This window comes from Oncorhynchus clarkii, chromosome 31 (assembly GCF_045791955.1).
Source record: "Oncorhynchus clarkii lewisi isolate Uvic-CL-2024 chromosome 31, UVic_Ocla_1.0, whole genome shotgun sequence".
Taxonomy (NCBI): domain Eukaryota; kingdom Metazoa; phylum Chordata; class Actinopteri; order Salmoniformes; family Salmonidae; genus Oncorhynchus; species Oncorhynchus clarkii.
In genome coordinates, this window is record NC_092177.1 from 43,273,705 (window position 1) to 43,287,816 (window position 14,112).

At 41.6% G+C, this 14,112-nt stretch overlaps 1 protein-coding gene across 4 annotated transcripts in view; it reads right to left on the reverse strand.

The window, feature by feature from the left end:
* The window catches only part of LOC139390674 (ecto-NOX disulfide-thiol exchanger 2-like), a 267,211-nt gene extending 265,272 nt beyond the window's left edge, over positions 1–1,939 (reverse strand). For all 4 annotated transcript variants that reach the window (XR_011629531.1, XR_011629530.1, XM_071137950.1 and 1 more), the window contains exon 1: positions 1,566–1,939. Coding sequence is in view for 2 of the 4 variants with exons in the window: in XM_071137950.1 (XP_070994051.1) it covers positions 1,566–1,587 (22 nt within the window). In the remaining 2 variants the exon portion in view is untranslated. The remainder of the gene's footprint in view (positions 1–1,565) is intronic.
* Positions 1,940–14,112: the final 12,173 nt, after the last annotated feature.

A 14,112-nucleotide genomic window follows, 5' to 3' on the forward strand; every position in this document is an offset into this window, starting at 1 on the left:
GGGCGGGGGGGGGGGGGGTAACCTCATACCTAATGCACAGTATAAATCCACTACATTCCCCTACAGAAAATACATAGCTGTGTTGCCTTTTCATAATTCATACTGTAGGCTTAACACTTATCTCTGATTTGGGGGCAAATTCTCCATGGTCAAAAATAACAGACACAAAAAGATGAGAGCAAGGCCTCCCAAGTGGCGCAGCGGTCTAAGGCACTGCATAGCAGTGTTAGCTGTGCCACTAGAGATCCTGGTTCGAGTCTAGGCTCTGTCGCATCCGGCACCTGAGCAGAAGACCCATTGGGCGGTGCACAATTGGCCCAGTGTTGTCCAGGTTCGGGGAGGCTTCGGGGATGTTCTTGTCCCATCGCGCTCTAGCGTTTCCTGGGGTGGGTGTATGCCGTTTCCTCCAACACATTGGTGCAGCTGGCTTTCTGGTTAAGCGGGCAGTGTGGCTCAGCTGATTGTGTTTCAGAGGGCGCATGGTTCTCGACATTTGCCTCTACCCGAGTCCATATGGTAGATGCAATGATGGGACAAGACTGTAACTACCGATTGGAAACCACAAAACTGGGTGGTTTTTTAAAAAAAAGTGGTTTTAAAAAAAATCACAAAAAAAGATGAGCAGCAGAGTCAGAGTGCAGGAGTAAAGCAGATTAACCAGGTTCATTTGAAGTCTCAATATCCTGCCCGGTAATGTGACTGTGAGAAAATGTAAATTTACTCAGAGCCATTATGTATCACAGATACATTTGTGAATAAATGAGAAGAAGATCTGAAACGCCAGACTGCAAAGATACTCATACGATGTGAGCCAATTTCCTTCATGAAAGCCCTACACCCCATATCTGAGAACAGGGGAACATTCCATTTTTTTTGTGACAGATCAGATGAAATAGCTACCAAATTGGATTTCATGACGAAAATGTCATAATAGCATGCACAATGTAGTTGATTCAACTACATTGTGCGCAATGGCATCAATATTCTCCAAATATCACATTTTTAGTTAGCTACTGGTGACATTAATTACAAGATTTAAAAAGCAGCCATGGTCATTAACTAATGAAACAAGAAAACATAGTATTAGGCAAAACAATAACGGAACCGAGCAGATAAAGGTCACCCCGTATTATATTTCATTAAAGTTCCAAAGATAATAAGGCGTTTGGGAGGACGCTTGTCAACTGTACTCAAATGCATTGTAAAACATATGCTACATGATATCAATAGTCATTGTACAATAATGGTTACACCATTCAACTACATAAATTTGTGAATAAAATACAAGTGACGCGGACACATCTGCTTGGTCACTGTCGGTCACTTTCGTTGAGATTTTCACATGTTGTTTCTGTCAGTAATATACTGTACCTGCTGTAATCAAGTCGTCCTCGAAATGAGTATAAAACAACGTGCATTCATTCATTCTTATTGAGAATATAGCCATAAATACAGAAAGTCGTAAAACGCTCCAGACATAGCCTAGTACATAACGGTGAGAGCAGAGCAGACAAGAGGTAGCTTAATGTAATACTGTAACAAAATCAATACAAGTTAGACCTTACCTCTATACTGCAAGAGAAACATTGTCCACAGTCCCGTACAGCAGAGGATGGTGAGCGCTCGTCGCCTACAGTACGCGAATTCAAAGAATACAAATCCTTTGGATTGAGAGAAAGGTAATTTGTTATTCAGTCTGCTCGGTTGGGCAGACTGGGCTGCGGTGCGAGAATGAAGGAGGGTCTTGCAGCTGGAGGAGCCTCGCGCTCACATGAACTACATGCCCGAATACATGTAGCCGATGTTTACAAGTGAATAAAGCATAGCCTGCCAGTCGCGACGTGCAAGGGAGTAAGTAGTACTCAGAGTTGCAACGGAATTCAGTGATTTGCTCAAGAATGTGTCAGTCCCGATTACCCACAGCTGACAAACTACTGTACACTTTGTCGGTGTCTGCAAACCAGTGAAAGGGACTATGCAGGGCCACTGAATAATCATCATAGGTTCTGATATGGATAGGTTTTGTTGTTGGATCCTAATCCTAATCCTTTTACATTGTAAAAATGTATATTTGCAAATGGATCCATTTTCATTATGGTGTAGGTGTGCGTGCGAGTGTTGTGATCAGGACATAAAATTCACTTTTTGGTCCACCATCCACCCAGATTTTTTTTCTTTGCTAAAATTACACCAACAGGGGCCTCCCGGGTGGCGCAGTGGTTAAGGGCGCTGTACTGCTGCGCCACCAGAGACTCTGGGTTCGGGCCCAGGCTCTGTTTTCGACCTGGAGGTCTGTTGGCCTAGTGTTGTCCGGGTTAGGCCGGTAGGGAAATCCTTGTCTCATTGCGCACCAGCGACTCCTGTGGCGGGCCGGGCGCAGTGCGCGCTAACCAAGGTTGCCAGGTGCATGGTGTTTCCTCCGACAGATTGGTGCGGCTGGCTTCCAGGTTGGATGGCGCTGTGTTAAGTGCGGCTTGGTTGGGTTGTGTATCGGAGGACGCGTGACTTTCAACCTTCGTCTCTCCCGAGCCCGTACGGAAGTTGTAGCGATGAGACAAAATAGTAGCTACTAAAAAATTGGATACCACGAAATTGGGGAGAAAAAGGGGTAAAATTCAAAAAAGAATAATAAATTACACCTACAAAACAACGGATGAGCATTCACCGTAAAATCACCAGTGTTAAATGTGCAGTGTCAAAAGGCCTTAGATTTGATGGAACAACATGCAAGTGCCAAACGACACCCTAGTGTAGCAGTTGATTACTGTAGTCAAGTGCTAGGTGTATTTTTTTACTTTAATTAGTGTAAGAAACATAACTTCACCCATGAATTTTATTTGATGCCTTCAAGATTTCCTTTCTCATCGATGCTATTTGCATTTATTATGGATTTCCCTCAGCTGCTGCCAAGGTAGCATCTACTCTTCCTGAGGTCCAGCAAAATTAAGGCTGTTACACAATATCTAAAACATTACAATACATTCACAGATTTCACAACACACTGTGTGCCCTCATGCCACTACTCCACCACTACCACACATCCACAATAGAAAATACATGAGTACATAGTGCGTATGTTATCGTGTGTGTATGCATGAAGTTAGGATATATATAGTTGAAGTCAGAAGTTTACATACACCTTAGCCAAATATATTTAAACTTTCACAATTTCTGACATTTAATCCTAGTAAAAATTCCCTTTCTTAGGTCAGTTAGGATCACCACTTTATTTTAAGAATGTGAAATGTCAGAATAATAGTAGAGAGAGTGATTTATTTCAGCTTTTATTTTTTTCATCACATTCCCAGTGGGTCAGAAGTTTACATACACACAATTAGAATTTGGTAGCATTGCCATTGCCTTGTTTAACTTGGTTCAAACGTTTCGGGTTGCCTTCCACAAGCTTCCCACAATAAGTTGGGTGAATTTTTGCCCATTCCTCCTAACAGAGCTGGTGTAACTGAGTCAGGTTTGTAAGGCCTCCATGCTCGCACACGCTTTTTCAGTTCTGCCCACAAATTTTCAATAGGATTGAGGTCAGGGCTTTGTGATTGATGGCCACTCCAATAGCTTGACTTTGTTGTCCTTAAGCCATTTTGCCAAAACTTTGGAAGTTTGCTTGGGGTCATTGTCCATTTGGAAGACCCATTTGCGAACAAGCTTTAACTTCCTGACTGATGTATTGAGACTGGTGTTGCTTCAATATATCCACATAATTTTCCTCCCTCATGAAGCCATCTATTTTGTGAAGTGCACCAGTCCCTCCTGCAACAAAGCACCAAAGTGGTGGCAACATGATGCTGCCACCACCGTGATTCACGGTCGGGATGGTGTTCTTCGGCTTGCAAGCCTCCCCCTTTTTCCTCCAAACATAATGATGGTCATTATGGCCAAACAGTTCTATTTTTGCTTCATCAGACCAGAGGACATTTCTCCAAAAAGTATGATCTTTGCCCCCATGTGCAGTTGCAAACCATAGTATGGCTTTTTTATGGCGGTTTTGGAGCAGTGGCTTCTTCTTTGCTGAGCGGTTACGTCGATATAGGACTTGTTTTACTGTGGATATAGATACTTTTGTACGTGTTTCCTCCAGCATCTTCACAAGGTCCTTTGCTGTTGTTCTGGGATTGATTTGCACTTTTCGCACCAAAGTACGTTCATTTCTAGGAGAAAAAACGCGTCTCCTTCCTGAGCGGAATGATGGCTGCGTGGTCCCATGGTTTTTATACTTGCGTACTATTGTTTGTACAGATGAACGTGGTACCTTCAGGTGTTTGGAAATTGCTCCCAAGGATGAACCAGACTTGTGGAGGTCTACAATTTATTTTCTGAGTTCTTCACTGATTACTTTAGATTTCCCATGATGTCAAAACAAAGAGCCACTGAGTTTGAAGTTAGGCCTTGAAATACATCCACAGTACACCTCCAATTGACTCAAATGACTTAGGATAATTTATCAGAAGCTTCTAAAGCCCTGACATCACTTTCTGGAATTTTCCAAAAAAGGCACAAAAAAGGTACAGTCAACCTAGTGTATGTAAATAATAATAATTGTATAATAATAATACTAATTGTAGTGGTGCCCATGGAGCTGAGGATCAGAAATGTCCATTGCAAGAGAGGCAGATTGGGGTTTCCTGGGTTAGTGTTGAGCAGAAGTTGTCATATGCTGAGGCAGTGAAGAAAGTAGAGGAAGATGGGTTAAGGGGGAGGAGTGGTGAGAGTAGTAGAGACATACCAGTACTGAGGGATAGGCCAAAAAGTTAAATAAGTTTCACTAAGAATGTTTTTTTAGCATTTATAGAAATGGTTATTAATTGTACTGCAGGAATGGAAGTGTCAGAAGATTGACGTTCTGGTGGCAGTTGCAGAGAGGTATTTGGGTGTTAGGGACTTGACAGCAGAAGAGTTACAGGATGTGTTAATTGGTGATGTCCCATCCTTTCAGGGTGATGGCATGTGGTATGAATAAATATATTTAATTAGTGGAGTAGGGTGGTGTTAATTTTATTTGATATCATTTTGAAATGAGTGAGTATAGTATTAGATGGAAGGGTATTTATTTAGTACATTTTTCTTTTTCAAGTAAAGTATAAGGGAGTAGTACTCCGGTCTAGTAGGTGGCGGTAATGCAACAAATTGCAACCTCATAGAAGAAGAAGTGTGTACGCATGTGTCTGTGCTCCTTCAGAGTCCCAAAAGGTGTAAAATTATTTTTTATTTTTTATATTTTATCAAATTTTACTGCATTTTCAAACAAACGGGCGGCAGGATAGCCTAGTGGTTAGAGCATTGGACTAGTAACCGGAAGGTTGCAAGTTTAAACCCCGAGCTGACAAGGTACAAATCTGGCGTTCTGCCCCTGAACAGGCAGTTAACCCACTGTTCCTAGGCCGTCATTGAAAATAAGAATTTGTTCTTAACTGACTTGCCTAGTTAAATAAAATAAATTAAAAAACAGAATGGAGGACCAAGGCACTCTTCATATAATTAATGAAAATGCCTTTATTTGTATGGCATGTTCAATAGAAACAAAGTTTTAAAAATCCGACGCGTTTCGGCTGCATGGCTTTCGTCAGGGAGTACAAAGAAATAATACAATGTCCTCTTTTGAACAGCTTTTCCAATTAGCCCTAATTAGAAGAGGTGGTTACAAAATTGATTGGACACACCTAGTATGCAATACTATACATATTAAAAAGTCAAATACTGTAGCTATGTTATCATAAAAATACAACTAATATATGACTGGGAGAAGTGTCAAGAAAAAGAAAGCAATATATTCCATAGTACACTAGAACACAGCAAAACATGAACAACAATTGAGCAAATTGTCCACTAGATGACAGCAAATGGACCTATCACGAACCTACAGGAAGGGTGAGAAATCCATACCTTCATTTAAACCATTGGTATGTCGTGGCCTGTAGTTTGTAAATCCAAAAACTTTCCCTTTGGTTTAACTGTCATGGTCCCCTTTTCTAATAGAGGCCGGAATATGATCAATACCCATAGCTTGTAGGGTGGCAGGGTTACCATTGTGTAAGGACTTGTAGTGCCTTGCAATGGGGTAGTCTTCATTGCCTACCCATATGCCATACTTGTGTTCCGCTAAGCGGTCTTCAAGGCGTCTCTTTCTCCGTCCAATGTAGAACACCTTGCAACACCTACTGTAGCGCCACCTTTGTCTGCTTTTTTAACCACAGTCCGTTCATTTCACAGAGAGGGATGCAGTTGAATCATTACACAAAATGAACGGATTGTGGTTAAAAAAGCAGACAAAGGTGGCGCTGCAGCAGTGTGGAGTAAAGACATATGTGACAGAAGCCTACCGTCAATTAGACAATGATGAATTCTACCAATCTCTTATCTTCAACCTTGACAAACGGCAGCAACAGCTATCTAGAACAGCTCGTTGCAGATGACTACCCACCAGTTTCTATGCTTTGTTGGACAAGTAAGCTAACTAGCCAAGAATACCTTGCCATTGTTTGTTATTTACATTCCAGCTCCTTTTATGTGGCGGACTAATCTGACAAAGGTGAGTAATTATATACAACTTGCATAATAGCATTGGCTAGCTAGTTAATTTAATTATTTCTGCAATAATTTCAAGTCAGTGACTGGCTTGCTAGCTAACGCAACATCAGGGTGAGTTTTCCCAGGCATGATGTGGCCATTTTCTTTGTCATTTCAGTTTATCTGGCTGTCTTTGAGGTAATTTATCTGCTAAATTCTGTTGGTTCATTTACAATGTTAACTAATCATTCAGTGGGGGGCTGTGAGGAAGTGTACATTGCTTGCATTTCATTGTTTGAGTCATTAGTCATTAGCCAGTAAAGTTAGGACTTTGATGGTGAACTCGTGGGTATTGATTGCACGGGGGTGTTGGAACAGCCGTTGGTGGCTGTCCCATTTGAAGAGAAAGCCATAACAGTAACGTGAACTAATTCACTTTTGTACATCGCGCTGGTCCGTACAATTGACCTTATTTGAGCGCACAAAAAAACGTAATACTTCGAGATCAACTGTAATATCAATACCATTGTAAAGCACAATTTCTCCCCTTTCCAACAAAATCAATGACGAGACCTTCACAATGCCCATCTCTGCATGATTCAAGAAGGCAATGAGCCCCGTCTGGTCTTTTTAAAAATGGCGGGTGGGGAAGAGAAACCTATTGCGTGATAGTGAGAAGGAGAGATGTCGTGTGGGGAAACTGCTTTTTTCACTCGATCTGTCCAACATATCACCTTGTCGCCTGTAAAATGTAAATAAAACATTAAAGAGTTTGTATAATGTGTCATTACAAACCTATTTGAAGGTTTGTGTCAAATTTGAATCAGGTTTTTAGGGCGGTGCTAAAGTGATCTCCAGAAGAAAACAGCGGCTTTTGAGAGTCATAATAGCTTGCAGTGATGACGCAAAAAAATGATTAGGTATCCCCCTTACCCTGTCCCTGTCCCTCTCTTGTTTTTAAACGGTGAGAGAAGTACTGCACCTGGTGGAGAGAGGCAGTAAGACAGAATTAGTTGCTTTATGCGTGCTGTACGTTATGCCATGACACGTCACGATGTAACGTACAGTGTCGGAGGGGTCAGGTTTTTCAACTTTCTCCAATGCTATAGAGCCATTACCATGTCAATCAACGCTTGAATAGAAACGTAGTTCACACCCCAGATTTTGATGTCAACACAGTCGCTACAGTCCCATTAGTTTTCTTTGCAGCCTCGTTTGAATGTCACGGTTGCGCACATTTCTACGGAATGGGGTTAGCGTTCGTTACCTGTACCATTAGCTAGCGACGAGGAAACATTAAGAAATCAATTGGAGGGAAATGGAGCCATGCCCAAAAATATGTCTTCTTTCTAATGTGATAATTTGAGCCGTGTGCAGAGGGGGGGAAAAACGATGCTCCGCCTCACCCTCGTAGTTGAATTACTGTAATTCTCGAGATGGCAGCTCTCCACTGCTTTTGTTGACAATATTGCTTTGTTGCAGTAGATCAGTGCGTGTTGCTGCATGGATGGAAACAGACTTTGGCAGAGCTGCTCCGCTCCTTCATATGAAGTTGTTAGACTTAAAGATTTGTTGCCTAGCTATGTTACTTAATCAGTTCTTAATCCGTCCACTTTCTATAGTCATGCAGTAGGGTGGTAATAGCCTGACATAAACATTTGTCAATTCACCAACGAGAATCAAAGCATTTAAATTAATGGTAGACCTAGACTAACTCCTAGAAGGGAGTTTGATGGATTCTGCCAGGGGATGGAGTTTTGAAACAAGGTCACATGTGGACCCTCATTGCTGCTTTATTTGAAATGAGTTGTTTCGACTATTTTTGTTATTCTTGTAAATTTAATTCGGTTCACAGTACTGAACTAATTTGTCTGTTTGAGTGAAGTTGGCGGGAGGCCAATTTGTGAATCACAAATCAGGTTGAGTAATGTTGTGCTGTAGAGTTCATCTCATACAGTTATGGTTATGGATTACATGTTCATGTTAGCCTGTCTTCCAAAACTCATCACCAGAACTTGACTTGTTTGAATAATTGAATCAATGTATCTTTCTTTATCGCTTCTCAGATCCAACAATGTCAAACTGAAGGTAAGCTTTGAAGTTGGACATTCAAATTGAATTGTCTTTTACCACTGCCGTTATAAAATATTCATTTCTCAGTTAAAGTGGATTTTGTCAGTTTCATTTGATTGTGAGTTTCACAGCCATCCTAATGTTAATGTTAAATGGGAACTTCACCCATTTAAATTTAGGGTGGCAATATTTTTCACTTCATATGCATTATTTATTTTATTTTGTAGCCTATTCCTCTCCGTTAGAGGTATGACATGAAATAGGTGTGTGTGTGTCAACTCGGAAGTGACAGTTAATACACACAAAAAGCTTATTTCTCACAAATGTTGTGCACAAATTAGTTTACATTCCTGTTAGTGATAATTTCTCCTTTGCCAAGTTAATCCATCCATCTGACAGGTGTGGCATATCAAGAAGCCCGATTAAACAGCACGATCATTACACAGGTGCACTTTGGGGGCAATAAAAGGCCATTCTAAAATCACACTGAATGTATTATACTTTAGAATTGCATTGGGGGCATACTTTATGGATTGTGGATCAATGACATGGGCTCAGTCTACTCAGTGACACCCAGAGAACATTAGCGTCGTAGCTCTTATTGCAGGACTCTGAAACAACTGAATTGAACCACATTTATTGTCAACCTATGTGTATTGAACACAATTCGCGATGAAAAACAATACTGCGTGGATGTTTGAGTCTGAGGACAAACATGAGGAGGACGTTGGTAAAAAATATCTTGGGTATTGAGTAGACTGATAACCCATTTCATTGATCCCCAATCCTTAAAAAAAGCTGAACAGTGCAATATGAATGTCAATATACACAACAGACTGACTGGGGAGGTGATTTCACACAGTCAGAGTCCCGCGATAAGAGCTACAAATCTAATATTTGCGTAAACTCTTCACAGTTGCTAGCCACAATCCTTATTGTGGCTAGCTTCACAACACATCGTCTGGTCCGGTCGAACCTTACTAGCCAGATGAAGCCAGCTGGCTACTTACAACGTTAGCTTAGGGTAACAGTGTTAAAGAGCTGGCTAGCTATTTATTTTCATGAACTGAAGTTCAATTTCATTAGGCAAACCACAAGTGGCTACCTAGCTTATACCTACTCACAAGGATTCCTAAATCATTGCTAAGAAAAATGAAAATAACTGCAGTCACCCCAGAAGTTGCGGTCGAACAAATAGTGCTTTATTACCAACGCGGTATTGTAAACACATTGTTCGTGGCCGGTGTTTGCTTGTTTGCAGACTTTTTTTGTACAGCTTTGACAGTGCTACTGGTAGTAATGGTGGCGCTTGGCTTGCATTCAGAAAACACAGCGTTCTATAATATAATTATTTGATGTGTCAAATTATAAGCTTACTGTTTTTAACACGTCAAATAGTGGTTATTGTATGTATCGTTTTTGACACACAAAGACCCAAACGGCATTCCATAGTATGTCATGAAGCTAATAGCAGTGATGCTATTACTTTGTAACTCCGGTAGAGCAACATCTGAAAAATAGCGCACTTGGTAACGTTAGTGTGTACCAGTGATCGACCAGTTGTGAAAGCCAACATCACCCACGACAGAGAACGGTTGACTGTCAAGGGCAATGAATTCCATTATCTTGGCGTTTATGGATTTCGCCTTTGAGTTCTTACTTTCAAATGACTGCTCGACTTGTTGATGCTCGATCCACACAGCAGATATTGTGGGCAAGGTTAGGAATGCTGTGTTGCACGTGTTGTGCAAAATTTTACCTGCCGTCGTTACGTCACGTTATATATGTATGCACGTCAGCTTTGACAATGGTTTTGCACATCGGCGTTAAACTAGACATCGGGCCGATACCGATGTTGCCATTTTTAGCTAATATTGGCCGATTCCGATATGTTCACCGATTTATATTGTGCATTGCTAGATTTGATGCCATACTGAAAGTGCTTGAAACTGAGTGAATTTAAGTTTCTATGTTTGATGGTCGTGTTCATGGCAGTATTGTCCAAGTTACTGGTGATAATCTTGTTATACATTGCCTCTTTTTGGTTTTGTAGAATCATTTAGTGCCTGGTATTGATGTTGATTTTGCCTCACTGAGAAGGGGGATTTTCAAACCGTGTTCTGTGAACTATACAGTCAAATCATGTTTTCGGTGTGAAACATTCTTGTTTATTAAACTCTCTGCAGTACTTTAACACAGTTGACAACTTACCTGTTGATATTATTGCATGAGTTGCACAGCTTGTACATGCTACAGTAAGTTAACTTTGTGAATGCCAAATACATTTTTGATAGAATACAGTGATTTACTATGGTTACACAGAAAGAAGGAATCGTCCACCTGCAGTCAAATTGGATGATGCAAGCAATGCTTTGGATCTAAATCTTCTCTGCAATTATGCCATTGATATTTAGTGATTTGGTTCAGAATGATGATAAATACCGGCAACTGATACTGTTTCTACTACAGTTTGTGAATGTTCTGATTTCTCCAGAATTAACACAGGGTATGGTTATCTAAAAAATAATTTCTGAGCATCATAGGCTATTCAAGTATTTGTTTCCTATTAAGAATCTTTTGCCTGAACATCATTTCATGATCCTCTGTGTATAAGGACTATTGTGCCGATTCCTCACACACGTTGTATGTTATGAAGTTAAACAAAACTTATTTAAAACACTACCGTGGTAACGACACTCGAGTCACATTTGTGCCTGTGAGATTGAGTCTGACTAGTAGAAGCAGTGTCTTCTCTTCCCAAGCAGTTGAAACGCAAACATTGTTTTGTTCACAAGCTAGGTTGTTAACTGTCTGAATGCACTGTACATTCTTCGGGCACCTTGACTTTTCCCACATTTTGTTACGTTACAGCCTTATTCCAAAATGGGTTAAATTATTATTATTAATCTACACACAACACGCCATAATGACAAAACAAAAAATGTTTTTTTTTTAGCAAGTGTATTTTTAAAAACTTCACTTCAGAACCTTTACTCAGTACTTTGTTGATGCACCTTTGGCAGCAATTACAGCATTGAGTCTTCTTGGGTGTGACGCTACAAGCTTAGCACACCAATATTTGTGGAGTTTATCCCATTCTTCTGTGCAGATCCTCTTAAGCTCTGTCAGGTTGGATGTGCCACTGCACAGCTATTTTTAGGTCTCTCCAGAGATGTTCAATCGGGTTCAGGTCCGGGCTCTGGCTGGGCCATTCAAGGACATTCAGAAACTTGTCCCGAAGCCACTCCTGCGTTGCCTTGGCTCTGCGCTCAGGGTCGTTGTCCTGTTGGAAGATGAACCATCAACTCAGTCTGAGGTCCTGAGCACTCTGGAGCAGGTTTTCATCAAGGAACTCTCTGTACTTCGCTCCGTTCATCTTTGCCTCAATCCTAATCTACTCTCCCAGTCCCAACCTCTGAAAAACATCTCTGCAGAATGAAACTGCCACCAATATGCTTCCAGCTTTCCACCAGACATGACACTTGGTATCCACGCCAAAGAGTTCAACCAGAGAATCTTGTTTCTGATGGTTTCTACCATAAAGGCCTGATTGGTGGAGTGCTGCAAAGATGGTTGTCCTTCTGCAAGGTTCAACCATTTCCACACAGGAACTCTGGAGCTCTGTCAGAGTGACCATCGGGTTCTTGGTCACCTCCCTGACCAATGAACCTACCAGGTACAACCCTAAATCCGTAACCATGGGCACCCTATTAGATATCATCCTGACCAACTTGCCCTCTAAATACACCTCTGTTGTCTTAAACCAGGATCTTATTGATCACGGATATATCCCTTGGTTCACCCCAAACTTGACTGCCCTTGACCAGCACAAAAACATCCTGTTGCATTCTGCATTAGCATCGAATAGCCCCCACGATATGCAACTTTTTAAGGACGTCAGGAACCAATATACACAGTCAGTTAGGAAAGCGAAGGCTAGCTTTTTCAAACATAAATTTGCATCCTGTAGCACCTATATACATCCTGCCCTGCTTTTCTAAAATCTTCGAAAGCCAAGTTAACAAACAGATCACCGACCATTTCGAATCCCACCGTACCTTCTCCACTATGCAATCTGGTTTCCAAGCTGGTCATGGGTGTACCTCAACCACGCTCAAGGTCCTAAACGACATCACAACCGCCAACGATAAAAGACAATACTATGCAGCCGTCTTCATCGACCTGGCCAAGGCTTTCGACTCTGTCAATCACCATATTCTTATCGGCAGACTCAGTAGCCTCGGTTTTTCTAATGACTGCCTTGCCTGGTTCTCCAACTACTTTACAGACAGAGTTCAGTGTGTCAAATCGGAGGGCATGTTGTCCGATCCTCTGGCAGTCTCTATGGGGCCGCCACAGGGTTCAATTCTCGGGCCGACTCTTTTCTCTGTATATATCAATGATGTTGCTCTTGCTGCGGGCGATTCCCTTATCCACCTCTACGCAGACGACACCATTCTGTATACTTCTGGCTCTTCCTTGGACATTGTGCTATCTAACCTCCAAACGAGCTTCAATGCCATACAACACTCCTTCCAAGGCCTCCAACTGCTCTTAAACGCTAGTAAAACCAAATGCATGCTTTTCAACCGTTCGCTGCCTGCACCCACACGCCCGACTAGCATCACCACCCTGGATGGTACCAACCTAGAATATGTGGACATCTATAAGTACCTAGGTGTCTGGCTAGACTGTAAACTCTCCTTCCAGACTCATATCAAACATCTCCAATCCAAAATCAAATATAGAATCGGCTTTCTATTTCGCAACAAAGCCCCCTTCACTCACGCCGCCAAACTTACCCTAGTAAAACTGACTATCCTACCGATCCTTGACTTCGACGATGTCATCTACAAAATTGCTTCCAACACTCTACTCAGCAAACTGGATGCAGTTTATCACAGTGCCATCCGCTTTGTTACTAAAGCACCTTACACCACCCACCACTGCGACCTGTATGCTCTAGTCGGCTGGCCCTCACTACATATTCGTCGCCAGATCCACTGACTCCAGGTCATCTACAAGCCCATGCTAGGTAAAGCTCCGCCCTATCTCAGTTCACAGGTCACGATGGAAACACCCACCCATAGCACGCGCTCCAGCAGGTATATCTCACTGATCATCCCTAAAGCCAACATCTCATTTGGCCGCCTTTCCTTCCAGTTCTCTGCTGCCTGTGACTGGAGCGAATGGCAAAAATCGTTGAAGTTGGACTTTTATCTCCCTCACCAACTTTAAACATCTGCTATCTGAGCAGCTAACCGATCGCTGCAGCTGTACATAGTCCATCGGTAAATAGCCCACCCAATTCACCTACCTCATCCCCATACTGTTTTTATTTATTTACTTTTCTGCTCTTTTGCACACCAGTATCTCTACCTGCACATGACCATCTGATCATTTATCACTCCAGTGTTAATCTGCTAAATTGTAATTATTCGCCTACCCCCTCATGCCTTTTGCACACAATGTATATAGACTCTTTTTTTTATATATATATATATATATTTTTAAAGAATA